The sequence below is a fragment of the Armigeres subalbatus genome, chromosome 1 (genome assembly GCF_024139115.2).
Source record: "Armigeres subalbatus isolate Guangzhou_Male chromosome 1, GZ_Asu_2, whole genome shotgun sequence".
NCBI lineage: Eukaryota > Metazoa > Arthropoda > Insecta > Diptera > Culicidae > Armigeres > Armigeres subalbatus.
The window spans coordinates 203058549-203078941 of NC_085139.1; the positions used below are offsets into that span (position 1 = coordinate 203058549).

The 20393-nt window shown below is 40.1% G+C and overlaps 1 protein-coding gene across 1 annotated transcript in view; it reads left to right on the forward strand.

Moving 5' to 3' along the window:
• Window positions 1–19475, forward strand: part of LOC134205681 (glutathione S-transferase theta-1) — a 42566-nt gene extending 23091 nt beyond the window's left edge. The window contains exon 2 of the mRNA XM_062681195.1: window positions 18704–19475. Coding sequence (XP_062537179.1) covers window positions 18704–19269 — 566 coding nt within the window. The 3' untranslated portion in view covers window positions 19270–19475. The remainder of the gene's footprint in view (window positions 1–18703) is intronic.
• The last annotated feature ends 918 nt before the right edge of the window (window positions 19476–20393 follow it).

Here is a 20393-nt window from a genome sequence, read left to right on the forward strand (position 1 = left end):
AGGGATCCGGAATTCCATTTGTAACATATTTCATTATAGCTGCATCACCCAAATTGATTGAAATTGCTTTTGCTACAATGTCGTACACAAAGTGTTCATAAGTTTCATTTGAAGCCTTCACTCGTTTCATCAAAGCGCTGTGAACATCTACTTCATCAATTCGCGTTGGAAATGCTCTTGTGATTCTTTGTTTGAACTCATTCCAACCATTTATCGTTTCTTCCACACCTTCAAACCAGATTTTCGGAACTGCTCCTAATCGCATCGTCGCATAATGAAGGACAGCTCGATCTTCCCAGCCATAAACATCTTTCAAACGGTCGAGTTTTCTTATCCATTTTTCAACTGTAATCTTCTGCAGATTGAATTCGGGAATAAGTCCTTGAATTTCTTCATAGTGTAAAAACATCTGTACGTTTCGTGGACACATTCTGTCACACATATTCGATCTTAAGCTATTTGTGTTTCCATTCTGCTTCTCTTCACCGCTCATCTCAACTACATTAACTCCACGTTCGCCAACAACCGTACAAGTACCAGTTTCGGGACGCATTTCGATTTCATTATCATTCATTTCCTCTTGGTTCGTAACTTCGATTTCAGTTTGGTTCAGTTTCCCTCCAACGCTCGAAGAATTTTCATTTTCAACTCTTCGTCTTGGAAAGTCGCGTAAGATCATCATCCATCTTCTGAATTGAAGACAATACACAGAGAGCTGGATTGATAACGTCCTCTTTATTGCGTGTCTCGAGATTGTCTGACATTACATTTATTGATTGCTGCTGTCTAACCCTATTCAATGCCTACTACGAATACCTACAGAGTGAGATTTTTTTAGTATTGCTTTTTGCATTGAAACTTTTCGTTTCGTCACTGAAACTTTTGACACTTGTCTTCAGCGACTGCTTCCGCGATAGAGCATTTGCACATTTTATTCACTCATACATCTATATTGCTTTCAAAATGTGCATTTGACAATTAAATTTTCAGCAAAAAGCTCTATTTTTTTACACCGATGCACTCACCCAACCAATCGACATCAGTTGTCAAAAAATCAGGAGTACCAACTTGACCACTATCTCCTTGTCGCCGAGTCTGGCGCTGTGTGCTCGGCGCGGAAACCCAAAGGTGGGAATAAAATTTTGGGGCTTATGCGCAATATGTTTTGTGTATAAAAATAATATTTTAGCCATAACTTTTGAGCCCATACTGGTCTGGTTTGAGTCTGACTGGTCCAATTTTCAATAGCAAACAATGGAACCTGTTGCGCCAATGATAAGTATTAAAAAAACGTGTTTACAAAATTATGGACACATACACACAAACAGACATCACCTCAATTCATCGAGCTGAGTTGATTGGAATATAACACTATGGATCTCCGAGCCTTCTATCAAAAGTTCGGTTCATATAGCCTTTACGTATACTTTGTATACGAGAAAGGCAAAAATCGGCTAATCTATGATCATGTTAAACGCAAATATGCAATCGATGGAGATGCCACCCAGATTCTACCCAAGACTAAAATTAAACTATCTTTAAAGCCGGGGTGGGCGCCATTTTGATTAACCAGACGAACGTATATGGAACATGTCCATGTTTTAACAAAAAAGCGAGCCTCTGTAAGTAGTAGAATTAGGGTGCTGAACCGACAAAAGTTATTATCTTATATATAAAAATGAAATGGTCTGTGTTCGTATCCGCATAACTCGAAAACGGCTGGATGGATTTTTTTCATTCCTTCAGCAAATATGTCCGTTATCGTTTCCGACGGGTTTATATGATATTTCCTTATGTGAAAATTATATGTAAATTTGAGCAAATCGTGAAAAACTGAAACAAAGATTCGTATGAAGATTTCGCATGGGAAGTTTGCAGCGCTCTTTTTCGCCTACTATGCAGGACAACGTCTGCCGGGTCGACTAGTTTGAAATATTTTTTAGATTCCTTGAAAAAGGTTTAATATAAAACCGAAACCGTCGGATGTAAAGGCAAACTCGTTTTTGCTGCTTTTACAGACTGCCAAGGCTGAAAGAAAAACCATAAAGCTAAATATCATACAGTCGTTAAGCAAGTACAGCATAATTCCAAATTAATTCCATTTAAACATCCAAAACAATCCACTAAAACGCTAGCCTTTTCCTTTTTAGCCATCAATAAAGCAATATTTCAGGCAACTGACAATTCGGTTGGTGTTATTACAGCACTCATCATGCTCTAATAGCGATGACCTCTGCCAGACCAAACTTCATACAGGCCGGCTAGTTCTACTTTCTAGTTGCCTACCAGTTATATCAAGCAAACAGACCTAGCAAGAAAGCTAGTCTCGTCCATACATACAGGTCCGGAATATGTCCGGGGGTTCCTTGATTACCATACTGTCTTGAGCATAAAGTTTGCTATGCCTCCTGGTTCCGGCGCGTTGTCCACCTGATTCGTTTGATGAGACCCTTCCTCTCGCTCATAGGTCCTGAGCAGTGCATAATTCTGACATAATGTGAAGCTGTATGCAGCTATCAAGACGACAGGCTGATCTTGGGAAAAAGCATGACAGAAACATTGCCGCTGTTTAGAAAAGACTAAAGGACCATAATGCAAAAGTTAATCAATCAATATGGGTCTTCAGTAGCCAAAAAGTAACGTTTATAGAATTTGAACTTACAGCTGAAAGAAAGCGTATTCACCAGGAAAAGATAGACGCAAAAACTTCAAAATATTTGACTGGATCTGCCTCTGCTGCGATGTCCAACTGGATTCTAACCTAATGTAAGTTTACATATTTCGTTTCCGCCGGTACGTAAGGCGTGGACATCCCAGCTCCTCTCCCGTTTCCGAAGTTCAGTTGATATCGGCCTCTGGTTACAAAGATAATGGAGCTCGTTTTTGAGATCCAGTTGTATGGCCACCAGGCCCGAATTATATACCGCAGGATGATGAACCTGCAGCCGTTGCGTGTTCTCCACTGATACACACCATGTTTCACTAGCGTATAACAGCCCATATGCGTTAACTTTTCTGCCTGATTTTTTCCAGCTTTTTCCCAAACTCTTCTTGATCCGTGAGCCTATGTCGATTTTGGTACCGCCGTCTGAAGCCATTTGGCTACCAAGATATTAGAAACTTTCAACATTATCTGTGAAACTGGAAGGGGTCAATGACTTGGTCTTGTTGACGATGATGACTTAACCTGCCGAAGAGGAGTGCTCGGCAAGGTCGTTGAGCTTACTCTGCATATCAGTGCACCTTTGAGCTAGGAGTGTCATAGCAGATCAAGGTTTGGTTTACCGTCAACCGTACCTACCAGAATCTAATCGAATACGATTAGGAACAGTAGCGATGATAAAATACTTCCTTGCCTCATGCCATTTACGACCCGGATGAGAACCGAGCCGAATGGAGAAGACTCTTATGTACTGCACAGAACACTTCGGTCTTAGTCTGAATAAATAAATAAATGAAAGAGGTCAGATAAGACCCCGTTGTACTCTACACGAGAAGGTCTCGTACTTTGCCTCGCAAGACCTTCCAGCACGTCATTTGATAACGGTACACAGAAACATAATTCCTTACCAGCTATTGCATACAGTCAGGTCACTCTCTTGGGCACCTCCTCGAAGATACCCTGCATCAAACCCGGGAAAGTTGTGGTGTCTCAGATATTACGAAATAAACGATGCAATAGTTGAGCTGATGACATGAGGTCAGCTTTGAACATCACGGCTGATCAGCGAACGACCACTGGAGCTTTGTTCAATTGCATGCTTTGGATTGCCGTTTGGAACTTTGGTATTGATGCGTGTTATATTCCGGATGCTATGCCGATCATGCCGAGGTGGCGATGATCTGGTTAGAACTTAAAAAAGCATTTTAAAGCGCTCGAACCAGCGTTTCAGCTGGTCAGTTCAGTAGCTGAGCAGTGAGCAGTCGCATCTTTCACAAGCATTCACGTTCGCCCCGCTTAAGCGTCGTGAGATATCGTAGAGCAGGCGAATGTCCCCGATTGCTGTAGCCATGGAAGATCAATGGACCGCCACCAAGAACGCTTTCATCGTCACTACACTTCCGGCGAGAGAATCCGCCCACGCTCACTTGTCCCGTTGATATGAGTGTTACACTTCCTGTTCCAAGGCGTTGACGGGCTAAGAATCTAGAACAATTTTTGGCTTCTCTTCGCTCCTCTATCCTCCTCTAGGTCTCATCGCTGATCCATGTGCAGATGTGCAGTTCATCAGAATTATTCTCACTAGTGTAGTGACGATGAAAGCGTTCTTGATGGCGGTCCATTGATCTTCCATGCTGACACCTTCCGGAATATCTACAGCACGAGTCTCCAGTTCTTCAGCGAAGGACCTGTTCAGTGTTCACCGTAGCATCTTTCAGTCGACGTGTGTTGAACCGTCCTTCAACTCTCTCCTTCTGCTGACGAATCCGCGCAATGAGCAGGCGCATTTTACCAATAAGGAAGTGATGATCAAACATGATATCAGCACTACTATTATTTCGTACATCAGGTAGGCTCCGTTTCCATTTTCGGCTGACGCAGATGTATTCGATTTTCGTCTTTTTCGACCATCTTGAGCTACTTTTAGCGCCCCGAAAAAATGCAGAGTCTGTCTTCGATGTTTCAAAGGATGTTTCTTCACCAAAACGACATCTTGTACACGAATCGACATCGACGCCTAAATGATCTCGACTGCAGCTTCACGACTCAAACCCGGCCCCGATGGTGTCCCCTCTGCATTCCTGAAGAAACACATTTCTAGTTTGCTAACACCTCTGCTTGCTCTGTTTAGGCTATCTATCCCCAATGGCCACTTTCTTTCATGCTGGAAGACTGCTAACATGTTTCCTGTTCACAAAAAGGGAAATAGACGAGACGTGGATAACTATAGAGGAATAACGTCTCTGAGCTCCATTTCAAAGCTGTTCGAACTTGTAATCATGGAACCTCTGCTTTCTCGCTGCAAACATCATTTGTCCGAAGACCAACATGGGTTTACGATCGGCCGCTCCACAACTTCTAACTTGTTGTGCCTCACTTCATATATTACGGAATGCATGAATGACATACCGACCTATCCGCCGCCTTCGACAAGCTGAACCACTCTATCGCTATAGCAAAACTCCAAGGGCTTGGAATATGTGGTTCTTTCTTAGAATGGCTCCGTACATACATGACTGGACGCCGGCTGTCAGTCTCCGTCGGCGAATGCACATCTGACGATTTCCCGGCTTCATCGGGAATAGCACAAGGAAGCCACCTAGGATCGCTGATTTTCTTATTATACTTCAATGACGTGAACTTCATAATTAAATGTCCAAGGCTTTCATACGCTGACGATTTGAAGATGTTCCTCCGGATCAAATCGATAAACGATTGTCGCTTTTTGCAGAATCAACTACTATTATTTTCTGGCTGGTGTTCCATCAACCGAATGGTGGTCAACCCGATAAAATGCTCTGTGATTACGTTCTCCCGGAATTAATTTCGATTATAAGCTACTTGACTCCACGATCGAACGGAGGACTCAGGTGAAGGATGTGGGAGTTATCCTCGACTTACGTACAAGCTGCACATCTCATATGTCGTGGACAAGGCTTCCAGAGCGTTAGGATTTATCTTTCGCACTACAAAGGACTTTTTCGATATTTATTGTCGGAAGTCCTTGTACTCCTCGCTGGTACGTTCTATACTGGAATACGGCTCCGCAGTGTGGAACCTGAACTATAACAACGGTTCCGACAGAATCGAGTCTGTGCAACGCCGATTCCTACGTTTCGCATTACGTAAACTTCCATGGAGGGATCCACAACGTCTTCCAAGCTATGAATCGCGATGTCAGTTGATACATTTGGAACCGCTTCGACACCGTAGGGAGACAACTCAAGCTCATCTAATTGCTGACATCTTGCAAGGCCTAATTGACTGTAGCTCAGAGCACTACGAATCGGCGCAATGCTATAAGAATGCCTTTCAGCCGAACTAACTACAGCATGCATGGTGCTATCAGCGGGTTGCAGAGAAACTTCAATCGTGTCTCAGCCTTGTTCGACTTTAACATTCCCCGACAGATGCTGCGCCGCCGTTTCTACCAGTTCTTTTCAGCTCAGCAGACTTCGTGAAGACTGATACGTTTTTGTGAATTGTTTTAAATGTATAACTTTTAGTTTTGTTTTATATTCGCCCAAATAGTTTTTTGATCACACCATCATTGAGACAAATGAGTCTGTTGATGTAGCAACAATAAATAAACGAATGTACGAACTAAAAGACTGCGGACTTAGGAACCCGAGCAGCACAAGTCAGACAAAAATTGTTGCAGCAACTTGATTGGGACTTAATCTGGTCACATATGAGTTACAGTGACCTATGAATGACATGTGTGCTGTTAGAAGGACGGCTTCGGAAGGTTTTGTTCTATTATTGTCAGGGGGAAATTTGTCCACAATATTCTTTGACATGCAAAAAAGGTTTCGGCCGTATTTGAGCATAATTATTTATAGAAAACCCCCTTGACAATAATAAAACAGAAACTGTCGAAGCCGTCATTTCCCCCACTTTTATTCCTTCCTTTTTCCAAAACTTACAAAATGCTGAGCTTTTAAATGGTGCCCCATTATCAGAACTAGTGCAGAACTAGTGCCGTTGGCTTTATGTGATGCAAATGAAATATTCAATTAGTGTCGACGGACCGCATCGTGCTTTCGTGCTGTGCAGTTCATTCTCTCTTTGCGGAAGGAAGTTTTAATACTACCCGAAGCTATTTTAATTTCAACAGTGCTTCTTAGCGCTATTTGTACCCACTGGACCCGTTACGATCTTTGCAAGGACCCGTGCCTTCGTTTTACGTTGGACCCGTTTGCGGAAGTAAAATTCCGACAAGCGGTGGTAATCCTGCAGGGACACCGTTCTGGGAAAAAACCTCTTAGAAGGTCACGTCTCCACGCTCAGCAATGAGTATTAACAAAAACAAGAGGAAGGGGGAGTCTCTGAATTCTCCACTTCCTTCAAAGAAACAAGGTTTCAAGACCGTCCTGCCCAAGCGCGGAAAAAATAGAAGGAAGCTGGAGAATTCAGATATTCCTTCTAACTCTAATATCGGAAATAATTCTTCTCCAATCGAACTGAGCAATCAGTTCGATTTGATTAATGATGAATTGAGCAAATCGAATCTACCTCTAGCCCAGGTGATTCGATTCATGCGAAAAGCAAAGAATTCCGCCAATTGTGGTATCTGTTGCCGAGTTTTCTGGCTTCCGGAATTAGATTTTGAGTAACCTTCAGGGGATCAAGGTTTCATTTCAGATTGCTAGGAAGGGTGACTGCCGCGTTTTGCCGGGATCCTTTGACGATCGCAAACGTCTTCTTCACTATTTAACTGAGAAGCGCCATAAATTCTTCACATACGACGACAAAACTGAGCGATTGTTCAAAGTCGTCTTGAAAGGTCTCCCCAGTGATGACAAATCACTGGATGAGATTAAAATTGAAATTTCTCAATTACTTGGATTTTCACCAGTCCAAGTAATTAAGATGAAATTGAAATCCCATTCTTGTACTTCCCAGAGCGGCATTTCTCAAGAATTTTATTTAGTTCATTTTAACAAAAGTGAACTAAATAATATGAAAAGTTTGGAAAAGGCCTGTATTATGTCTCATGTCCGTGTTACATGGGAACATTTCCGCAGGCCTGGGGGAAATTTCCAAAACCCTACCCAGTGCCGTAAGTGCCAAAAGTGGGGTCATGGAACCAAACATTGTCACATGGATGCTAAATGCATGATTTGTGGTGGAACCTCTCACGCCAAGGATGCATGTCCTGTGAGAGAAGATTCCAATAAATTTAAGTGCGCAAACTGTGGGGGCAATCATAAATCCAATTTCTGGGAATGCCCTTCAAGCAAAAAAAGTTTTGAATTCCCGTGCAAAATTGATGACGGGAAATTCCAATCGGATCCCAGATTCGACGGGTAGAAATTTTTCAAACGCTCAAATTTCGAAACCGGTTACCGGTCGAGCAATTCATACCCACCACAATTCACAAACAAATTTTGCCGCTCGTCAACGGGTAGCAAGCACTTCAGTAAATTTAAATTCAAATTTTTCGAATGTACCTACGTATGCAAACATCGCTGCTGGTAGACCAAATTTCTCTTCTCAAAATGAGGTTTATACCCATGTCCCAACGGAAAATAACGGTCATGTTGCCGATTCAGGTAGCATGACTGCTTCCGATTTTGATTTTTTAACTGAACAATTGCATCACATGATTGATGCAATGTTCAAAGCAAATACCATTCCTGAAGCTGTTCAGGTTGGTATAAAGTACACACAAAAAATTGTTATCGGACTGCGTTTCAATGGATCCAAATAATTGTGTGAAAGTTCTAAATTGGAATGCCCGCTCTCTAAAGGGTAAGGAAGATGAATTATTCAGCTTCCTTTCAGTTCATAATGTGCATATTGCCATTATAACTGAAACGTATTTAAAACCAGGACTCTCCATTAAAAGAGATCCAAACTATTTTATCTACAGAAATGATCGTATTGACAGCGCCTGTGGTGGGGTCGCCATTGTCATTAATAGACGTATCAAACATAAATTATATTTTTCGTTTGAAACCAAAGTTTTCGAAACCTTGGGAGTTTCTGTTGAAACAAATTTTGGACAATTATCTTTTATTACTGCCTAGGGTAACGGTACCAATAGTGGAGGTATTAGTAGATCCACAAAAGAAAATATTTTTTAAAAATTGATAATTATGGAAAATTTACAGCTGTAATATCTTAGTCAATAGAAAAACTAATAAATTTGCTAACAAAAATGAGATAGATGTCATTTAACATCAATAATTACCAAATATTGCTTACACCACTATGGGTACACTGTTCCTTTAGTGGCGGTAAAAATTAATTTTGGTTCCCATAGTGGTGCTATCCATTGGTTTCTTATGAGACTCGCCACTATTGGTACAGTTGCACCACTATAGGTGCAAGGGAGTCAATTTTGTTAAGGAAAATAATTGTTTTTAATAGTTTTTCAAGTGAAATATTAAGATAAGTTGCATTTAACAGGATATTTGAAGCACGGCGCATCAACTGAAACCATCGTAAAGTGTGTAAATATGATAAATCTCATTAAAACCCCACTACCTCCACTATTGGTGCTACCTCCACTAAGGGTACGGTTACCCTACTTGCCTTTTCAATGCAAAGGGCAGCAAAAGAATTTGTTGAAAGCTGATCTTCAAATTTTGACTTGCAACAAATCAAAATTCTTCGTAATTGATGACTTCAATGCCAAACACCGTTCATGGAATAATGCTCAAATCAATTCCAACGGAAAAATTTTATTTGAAGATTGTTCTGCGGGATATTATACTAGGTATTCAATATCCCAATGGACCTTGCTTTTCTTCCAGTCGAAATCCTTCTACAATTGATTTAGTTTTAACGGATTCACGTCAGCTATGTGGCCAATTGGTAACTCATGGTAACTTTGACTCTGATCACCTTCCTGTGACATTTGAAATCTTACATTCAATAGCAATTCAATCAGCTCTACTTTTAGTTATCATAGAGCTGATTGGGATTTATATAAACGTATATCGATAGGAATTTTGATGTTGATATTCCTCTCGATACCAAAAGTGATATTGATAAAGCTTTTCGTATCTTTGACAAATTTAATTGTCGAAGCCAGAGGCATTGCAATTCCGAAATGTGAAGTTAAATTCAACTCCATTATTATTGACGACGATCTTCAGCTACTGATCCGTCTTAAAAATGTGAGAAGAATTCAATACCAAAGAACTCGCGATCCCGCGTTGAAAGTTATTTGGCGAGATTTGCAAAATGAAATTAAAAAACATTTCGCTATTCTGAGAAATACCGACTTTGAAAATAATGTCTCAAAGTTTTATTCCAGTTCAAAACTTTTATGGAAATTAACGAAATTCTCCTAAAAAAACCTCAAAAGCCAATTCCAGCGCTTTGAGATGGAAAAAAGGCTCAAAAACTCGCTCAGCAGTTTGAGAGTGCCCATAATTTTAGTCTAAGTCACACTAATCCAATCGAGGATCAGGTTACATGGAGTTTCGAAGACATTATCGATCAAGAGAATGTTTTGACCCTTCGTCGGGAACTAATTTGGATGAAGTGAGATCTATTACTAGAAAATTTAAAAATATGAAAGCCCTGGGTGATGATGGTATTTTCTACATACTTATCAAAAAACTTCCTGAGAGCTCTTTATCCTTTTTGGTTAATTTATTTAACAAATGTTTTCAATTGGCATACTTTCCAGATAAAATGGAAAACGCCAAAGTTGTTACAATATTGAAGCCGGACAAAAATCCAACTGAGGCTTCTAGTTACCGCCCAATCAGTTTGATTTCTTCAATAAGCAAACTGTTTGAAAAGATTATTTCAAATAAAATAATGGTTCATGTTAATGACAATTCTATTTTTGCTGATGAGCAATTTGGTTTTCGTCATGGGCATTCAACCACTCATCAGTTATTAAGAGTTACGAACTTAATTCGGCTCAACAAATCTGAAGGACATTCGACTGGAGTTGCTCTTCTTGATATAGAGAAAGCATTTGACAGTGTTTGGCATGAAGGTTTGATTGTAAAATTGATGAATTTTAATTTTCCTCTGTACATCAATAAACTGATCCAAAATTATTTATCAGATCGCTCGCTGCAGGTAAACTATCAGAATACTAAATCTGATAGATTACCTGTAAGAGCTGGTGTTCCCCAAGGCAGCATACTGGGGCCCATATTGTATAAAAATTTTACTTCTGAATTACCTGATTTACCACCAAGGTGTCAAAAATCTTTGTTTGCAGATGACAAGGGCCTTTTAGCCAAAGGGCGTAGCCTTCGTGTCATTTGTAGTAGATTGCAAAAAGTTTGGATATTTTCTCCACTTACTTGCAAAATGGAAAATTTCCTGAATGCTTCCAAAACTCAGCTTATAATTTTCCCACATAAGCCGAGAGCTTCTTATTTGAAACCTTCTAGCAGACATATTGTCACTATGAATGGGGTTCCAATTAATTGGTCTAGCGAAGCTAAATATTTAGGACTTCTGCTAGATCAAAATTAACTTTTAAAAATCACATTGAAGGCCTTCAAGCCAAATGTAACAAATATATTAAGTGCCTATATCCACTTATAAACAGAAAAATCAAAACTTTGTCTTAAGAACAAATTCTTGATTAACAAACTAATTTTCAGACCAGGTATGTTGTATGCTGTGTGCCAATATGGACTAGTTGCTGCAATAACAGAATGAAGGCACTTCAGAGGATTCAAAATAAAATTTTGAAAATGATTCTGAAGTTGCCTCCGTGGTATAAAAGTACCAATAAACTTCATAGAATTTCTAATATTGAAACATTGCTACAAATGTCCAATAAAATAATTTCCAATTTTAGACAAAAATCGTTGCAATCTGTTATTGCAACGATTAGCTCTTTGTACCCTTAGTAAAAATTAGGTTAAGTTTAGTTTAAGTTTAAAACATTGTAATTCCTACATGGTTCCATTCAACCAAAGGAAAAATTCTAACTGCCAGAGGCAATTGATATGTATTAATAATAACTAAAAAATAACATAGCAAATAAGGATGATAGTGTTAAGAAAACACGGAACACCTAGTCTAAGAGATGAATGCATGTATTAGATAATTAGCAAATAAAATTAAATTAAAAAAAAAAAATTAGTGTCGACTACCATAAGACATTCACTTGATCCTAACCGTGGAATTTGGTGCATAACATTGGATTATAGTAATGTTTTGGAGCCGTGTCCTAAATCTGGTAACGATTATCCTTTCATCTCATTATTGGTTCCCACTTCATAAGATCAGAGTGTGCCTGGGCACTTGAGGACACTCCTCACGGAATCCAAAGTACTCGCGTTTTTAGAGGCACACCACTCGATACGGAAGCAAATACTGGCTGTACATGTGCTAAGACAAGACAAGACACCACTCGATACGGAAGCAACGCACAACTGTCATTTTTATTATTTCACGCATGCTGCGACAAAATTTGGATTCCGTGAGGAGTGTCCTTAATACCGGGGAGCGGTATAATACCTTAATGCCGGGGAGCGTATTCACAACATAAACCAGGGGTGGCATTGTGCACCTCGAATCTAATCACTCGATTCGTACATTTTTGCACTCGTTTCAAGAAAGTACCGCATTGTGTATTTCGTTCGACTTCATTCAGTCACAGTACAAGATTTCGAATGGTGCTGTACTAGCTCAATCGAGTATGTTCTGTCAAACGAAATGTAAACAGAGATAATAAGAGATAGCTATCTCCGTGTTTATTATGCCAACCGCTGGAGAGACAACCTTCAGCGCATGGCAAATGTGTGTAAACAGAGAGAATAAGAGAAATTTCATCTGCGCGTAGCATGTTGTCTGTTGGAAAGGCATCCTTGAGGCATGAATTGGAAGTAAAATTATAAACAAGCAAATTGTATTCAATGACTAAAAAAAGCAATATTATATATTGAGCAGTTGCAACCGATTAAAACATTATACCAATACAATACGTTTTGTAAATTGAGATATTGTTACGACACAAATTATAAATTTTATGTTTATTCGAGTTTATGCCACAGATCCAATGTTGAGCTACATAGCGGGCTTGGTAGTCATATGGCTACTGCTTCTGCCTCATACGCAGGAGGTCGTGGGTTCAATCCCAGGTCCGTTCCATTCTCCTACTTTGTATCTTTCTCTTTATTTCTCATGTTCTAGAAATCGCTAGAACTGGAAATGGACTTCCATACCGTTTCCATTACTATTCCTATACCTTCAACTTGAGTATTCTAACAGTAATCTGCTAGAATTGGAAATGAACTTATAGAGCTCGCTTCCTACATCCAATTAGAAATTCCATCAGTTACCTTCTCCTATCTATCACATTGGCAGCTCGTTAACCAAGACGGACCTCTGCCTCTCCAACCTAACCCAGAAACTCCAACAAATTCCGCATGAACTCGTGGCAAGTGCAGAGGTATATTCGGCTTGCAGTGGGCGAGTGATTGCATCATCATTTCCTCCCCTTCCCTACATTGACTTGCATTCTGACGTGGCAGGCGCCAGTATGACTTAACAAATGAGATCACCAGTACTTGTACATTGGAGATGTGTGCTAGTCCCAAGCAAACATCTGTTGGTTCCTTGTGCAAGAACAGCTGATCTGGTCATAATGGAGTAGCAACTACGAGCAGTCAATCAAGCTCAAGCTCAAGCTCAGATCCAATTATGAACTAAATAATTTAAAGTTAAGAAGGATTGGATAATAAAATTACTTTGATGTTTCCATGTGTTTTAGTTAAATGCACTTGGGTCATCTCTTGCGCGTTTTTAATTTATTTAACTCAACTACGTAGATTTTGGAATATACATATTTTTACGCAGATTTTCCCCATAGATTTTTCACGCCGTTTATCGAAATTGCCAAGAAATACGAAAAACTGCAAAAACCCGATTTTAGTTGTAGTCGTTCTTAGATTTTGGGATAATTAGAGATTGCATATAGTCTGGAAACTTTAAAAGTAGTTATAGTAATGACATTATTTCTTCAAGATACAATAATGAAATATTTATTCTCTTCCCGTAGAGAAATAATAACAAACATAATGAAAAACTTTCAGCAAGAAATGACTCTCGAACAGCATTCGAAAGCTATAAAGGTGACGAGTGTTTTTCATTCGACTTGAGTCGTTTTTCAGTGTGCTATCGAGTTTCCATAATGCCAAAACATCTCGTTATTCTTGTACCTCCTCGAGCATACTCGAACGATGAGTCGTTTTCGAGATCGAACCGAAAGCCGTAATCAGAGATGCCAGATTTGAAGACATGTCTTCAATTTGAAGACATTTGAATCTCTGTGAAGACATTTATTTCGTGAAGACATTTTGAAGACTTTTCAAAATATTTGAAGACTTATCTACTTATTGGAAGACACTTGAAGACAATCAATAAGCCAGCGAATAGAAAATACAATTTCATTACTTACTTATAAGCTTATAAAATCTGCGACCTGCATGTAAACTAGGTATATGAATATTACAATAGTTATAATAGTCTTTGTCTCGAGCTTAGAATCTCAAACATAAAATACATTCACACTAGCCGGTTGATAACTGCAACGCCTTTAAGACCTCATACACACTTAGCTTTGAGCTGTGCGCTGGTGAAAGAAATCCAAGGTGAAAAAATTTCTTTTCTAAAGTTAAGAGAATTGAATTTGAAAATTCAGTTAAAATTATCGTGGAAATTTAAAATAATTTCCGTTAAAAAGAAATAAAGGAAATACTCCAAATATTAAACGGGAAATTCTTCTTAATTTCCACAAGTTTTACTGAGCTCCCACAAAAAATCCCTTTTGATTTCCACAAGAAATTTGCCTCAATTAATTCTCATAGAAAATTCTTACGAATGTCGACAAGAAATTGAAATTGTTTTGGTGTTAAATAGATATTTCTCAGATCTTTCATGGTAAATTACTTCAGGAAAATGTTCGTAAAAGAAATCCGGAGGAAACTTATTACACACCTTCGCTAAATTCTTCCTTGAATTTCTTTGGTAATTCTTCAAGAAATATCTTTGGACATTCTTCCAGTATTTTATCTGGAAATTCCTTTATAAATTTCGCCAAAAAATCGTTCTAGTGTTGTTTCTGAAATTCCTCCCAAATTTTCTACACGAATTTGTCCGGAATATTCAGGAATTTCTCCGAAAAATCCTCCAGGAATACCTTTGGAATTTCTTCTAGGAGCTCCTCCGTAAGGTCGTCCGAGAATTCCAGCGAAAGAACATCCAAGAATTCCTCCGGAAGATCCTCCTTAACTACTCCGGTAGTTCCTCCACGAATTCCTCTAGCAGTTCTTTTAGGAATTCCTCCGGAAGTTCTTCCAGAAATTCTTCCGAAAGTTCTTCCAGAATTTTCAAAAATTCCCGCTTAAGCTCCTCCACTGATCCCTCCGGAAGTTTCCCCAGAAATTCCTTTGGAAGTTTCTCCAGGAATTCGTCTGGAAGATTCTCCAAGAGTGATGCCGAAAGATTCTCCAGAAGAATACTACGGAATTTCTCTGGTATTCCCTCCAGGGTTTCTTTCGGAAGTTTCTGCAGCTATTTCTCAAGAAGCTCCTCCAAGAATTCATCCATAACTACTTCCAAGAATTCCTTCGGATGTTTCTCTAGAAATTTCTTCAGGAATTCCATCGGATATTCCTTCAGCAATTCCTCAGGAATATCGTTCAGAAATTTCTCCAAAAACTCCCTCCGGAATTCATCCGGAAGGTTCTAAAGCGAATTCCTTCTTAAGATTCTCCTTACTTACCTAAACCTAAACCTTACAGGGTATTCTTTAAAAATAAATTTGGAAGAATTCCACATGGAAGTTCAGTTAAAAATCCGGTGGAATTTTAACCAGACTCAGTATTGTAGCAACTACCGCGCAATCACATTGCTGAACGCCGCCTACAAGGTACTCTCCCAAATTTTATGCCGTCGACTAGCACCAACTGCAAGGGAGTTCGTGGGGCAGTACCAGGCGGGTTTTATGGGCGAACGCTCCACCACGGACCAGGTGTTTGCCATTCGCCAAGTACTGCAGAAATACCGCGAATACAACGTGCCCACACATCATCTATTCATCGACTTCAAAGCCGCATATGATACAATCGATCGGGACCAGCTATGGCAGCTAATGCACGAACACGGTTTTCCGGATAAACTGACACGGTTGATCAAAGCGACGATGGATCGGGTGATGTGCGTAGTTCGAGTTTCAGGGGCATTCTCGAGTCCCTTCGAAACCCGCAGAGGGTTACGGCAAGGTGATGGTCTTTCGTGTTTGCTATTCAACATCGCTTTGGAAGGTGTAATACGAAGAGCAGGGATTAACACGAGTGGTACAATTTTTAATAAGTCCGTCCAGCTATTTGGTTTCGCCGACGACATAGATATTATGGCACGTAACTTTGAGAAGATGGAGGAAGCCTACATCAGACTGAAGAGGGAAGCTAAGCGGATCGGACTAGTCATCAACACGTCGAAGACGAAGTACATGATAGGAAGAGGTTCAAGAGAAGACAATGTGAGCCACCCACCGCGAATTTGCATCGGTGGTGACGGAATCGAAGAAGTAGAAGAATTTGTGTACTTGGGCTCACTGATGACTGCCGAAAATGATACCAGCAGAGAAATTCGGAGACACATAGTGGCTGGAAATCGTACGTACTTTGGACTCCGCAAGACGCTCCGATCGAATAGAGTTCGCCGCCGTACCAAACTGACAATCTACAAAACGCTAATTAGACCGATAGTCCTCTACGGACACGAGACCTGGACGATGCTCGTGGAGGACCAACGCGCACTTGGAGTTTTCGAAAGGAAAGTGCTGCGTACCATCTATGGTGGGGTGCAGATGGCGGACGGTACGTGGAGGAGGCGAATGAACCACGAATTGCATCAGCTGTTGGGAGAACCATCCATCGTTCACACCGCGAAAATCGGACGACTGCGATGGGCCGGGCACGTAGCCAGAATGTCGGACAGTAACCCGGTGAAAATGGTTCTCGACAACGATCCGACGGGCAGAAGAAGGCGAGGTGCGCAGCGGGCAAGGTGGATCGATCAGGTGGAAGATGACTTGCGGACCCTCCGTAGACTGCGTGGTTGGCGACGTGTAGCCATGGACCGAGCCGAATGGAGAAGACTCTTATATACCGCACAGGCCACTTCGGCCTTAGTCTGAATAAATAAAATAAATACAGTATAAAATCCAGGGGAAACTCGTTATACACTATCTCGTGAAAATTTTATGGAATATTCTCTTGAATTCTATCAATTTGAATGTTTGAAAAAATAAACATTATTCCACATCTTTGAAACAAGGACATGATTGAATTTACAAACCTATTGGATTTTAAAATTTATCGCTAATAATCATTTTTTTTATATTGAAGACATTTGAAGACATATTTAAACGACTGTGAAGACATTTGAAAATATTCACTGGCATCCCTGGCCGTAATGCCAAACATGTTCGACTCGATAGAATTACGTTCGAATCGAGATGTGCAATGCCACCCCAGCGTATAGCAAACAAATCTGAATGAATGCTACATCGCCCACATATCACTAGAGCAACTTGTTCTGTCTATACATTTCTGTGAGTGCACAGCCCATGACAATGCCGATTTTCGACGGACGTCAAAGACATGCACACGGCCTGACAATATGTTGGACAGTGACAGGAAATGTCATTTAGATGTCATGCATCTGGTTTGCTAATAACTTTTTCCACAAGTTATTAACAATTGTGTTGTTTACATGTGTTGTAGCCCTTAAAGGATCCTACAACTTTTTCTAATAGGTCATTGATCTAAATTTGAAATTCGCTACGCGAGAACCTAATTACTGTCAAATGGCATTAATGTCATGACATTCCGTGGCATTTTTTTAAATTTTGCTTTCATGCGTCACACTTTTTGTTTAGAATAATGATCTGTACGACAATATTCTGTATTGGGCCTTTCTTAGTCATGCGGTAAGATGCGCGGCTACAAAGTTAGACCATGCTGAAGGTCAATCTGGAATAAGGGCGAAAGTCGCAAGAAAGGATTCTCTTCCCTTCTTTTAAATAAAAGTGACAAGCTGTGGATTTCTTTGTAGTTTGTCGCCTCAAAACGATAGAAAAGAATGCGAACTAGCATTCTGAGACAATAAACTGCAAAGAAATCTACTGCTTGTCACTTTTTATTGAAAAGAGGGGAAATTGGCGAAGAGAATTAGCCTTAGCCCTTTTACCAGATAGAGCTTGAGGTGGCTGGGTGCGATTCCTGGTCCGGTATAAAAAATTCTCGGGTTGGAAATTTGTTCGACTTCCTTGGGCATAAAAATATCATCGTATAGCCTCATTATATACGAACGCAAAAATGGTAACGGCTAAGAAACTTCGCAGTTAATAACTGTGGAATGGCTGAATAAACAATAAGCTGCGAGGCAGCAATGTCTCAGTGAGATGGCAAAATTCTAGAATTTTGTAAGCTTCACATGTTAATAAAAAAAATCTGAATTGTATATAGCTTTCGAAAAAAAAGTGATTAGAAAATTAGAATTAACAATCCCATGACATTTTTTGACATCTCCCATCACTGAATTGTTGGATTCAAGATACATGTAAATTACATTGCTACATTGTTACTATTGCGTTTGGTGTTATTCAGTTTTTTCAGTTTCGTTTTTTAACAAAACTGCATAATGTTTCAATCTAATGTCCAAAGCAATTAAAAAATATTTGACGCAACGCATACCCAACTTCAATTTTAGATATAAATTGATTAATATGATACACATTCGTTCCAAACGAATGAACATAATAATAAGATTATCGAGACAATGGTAAATAAAAAGCTGAATAAATGTTGAAAAAAAACTTAAATCCAATTGGAATTTAAAAAAAAGTCTACGAGTCTATAAAGTTGTATTTTCTTCCGGTTTATTAAACCACGAAAAAACATTCCAACTTCGATAATCGAACTTTGAAACCACCTTTCACCCACCGTTTCTCCTCATCCACATCATCCCAGAAAACACAAACTTACAAAATGATCACATTGCTGACGTCAACCTCTTCTTCGATTTCCCTTCTTCCAGGTGAGCACCTAACCGACGAGTACCGTCAGAGCGTCAACCGGTTCCACCAGGTACCGTGCATCATCGACGATGGCTTCAAGCTGTCCAACGGCGTCACCATACTCAAGTATCTAATCCGCGAGAAACTGATCCCGGAACACTGGTACCCGCGCGACAGCCAGCTGCGCGCCCGAATCGATGAATATCTCGAGTGGCAGCACGACAACAGCTCGAAGGTGAACAATGCGTTCGTGCAGGAAAAGTGGAGCCTGCGCAACACCGATGACGAGCGTTCGAGCGAGCAGAAAGTCGAGGAGTACCGGCGCCAGATGGATCAGAACCTGAACCAGCTGGAACGGGAGTGGCTGGTGCCCGGGCGGTTCATCGTTGGCGATCGGATTACGATCGCGGACATTCTGGCCGCTTGCGAGATCGAGCAGCCCAAGATTGTCGGCATGGATCCGTTCCAGGGACGTCCGAAGCTGGCGGCCTGGCTCGAAAAGGTGCGCTACACCATGACGCCCTACTACCAGGAAGCCCATCAAGACTTTTACAAGTTTGCTGAGAAGGGAGCAGTAAAAAACTAAGTGTAAAGATTTACAGACTTGTTGAGTTGAGTGGAATGACGGTTGTCGGCGACCAAGGTCGCCGTTTTGTAATATGTTAGACTTCTAGATGTATTATATACATTTATATCATAGCTTTGTATATTTAGTAGGTATCACCGGTTAAGTTTTCTATTCTATAAGTGCCTTAAGATTATGTCAATAAAGTGGAAATGATAGTCACTTGACGACTGTGGTATTATTTGGTTTGCAATCCCAATCGATAGAAATGCGGAATTAATTGAACGAGTGAGGGGCCATAAATAGTTGTCCGTTAGATGCAAAGCATGATCATTGAGAACGACTGTGTCAGTAGGTGCAGTGCAGCGGGGCAAATATTGTCGCTTGGCGTATGTCGTTAAGTGAGCTTAAACGTGATGTAATTCAAGCAATCGAACAAAAACCGCAACAGTTTTGTATATGTCATCCTCTGACTATTGGAATAGGATGATATAATGTTTCAAAATCTGATGAGCAAAATTAAAAATAATCAAATGAATTATATTTTGAAGAGATTTTTTAATTGAAATTATAGCATGTACCGTGACCTGCCCTAATTCCGCGCATCACCTAATACCGTGATTTTTATAAAAAATCAGAACATGGCTATCATGGACATTACATTATTTGGTGAAATGTTCAAACATAAAATGTTTCACAAAATAATACGATGTCCTCGAAAACCAAGTTCTTATTTTTGATGAAAAGCACGGTATTAGGCGATGCGCGGAAATAGGGCAGGTCACGGTAGCATCAATCGCACATTACTTAAACAAAATGCTCAAAGTTGACCACATCCGTTGCATTGTTCATTTCGCAATATGTATCTTGAATACCAAAACTATGGGCATCAACTGGATGTACGTACCAAAAAAGGGTGACCGGACTATATGCGATAACTGGCGAGGTATATTAGGTGGTTCTAACCAGAATTCAGGAGAAGATGGATGCCACTCTCCAACGACAGCATGCGGATTTCGTACCATATGGTGACGCTCCGTATCATTCTGAAACACAAGTCAACGAATTCCAAGAGTCTAATGCGCAAATGGGTGCCTGAGAAAATCATCGTCCCCATCAAGGCACAGTACGAAGCCTTCTCCAGC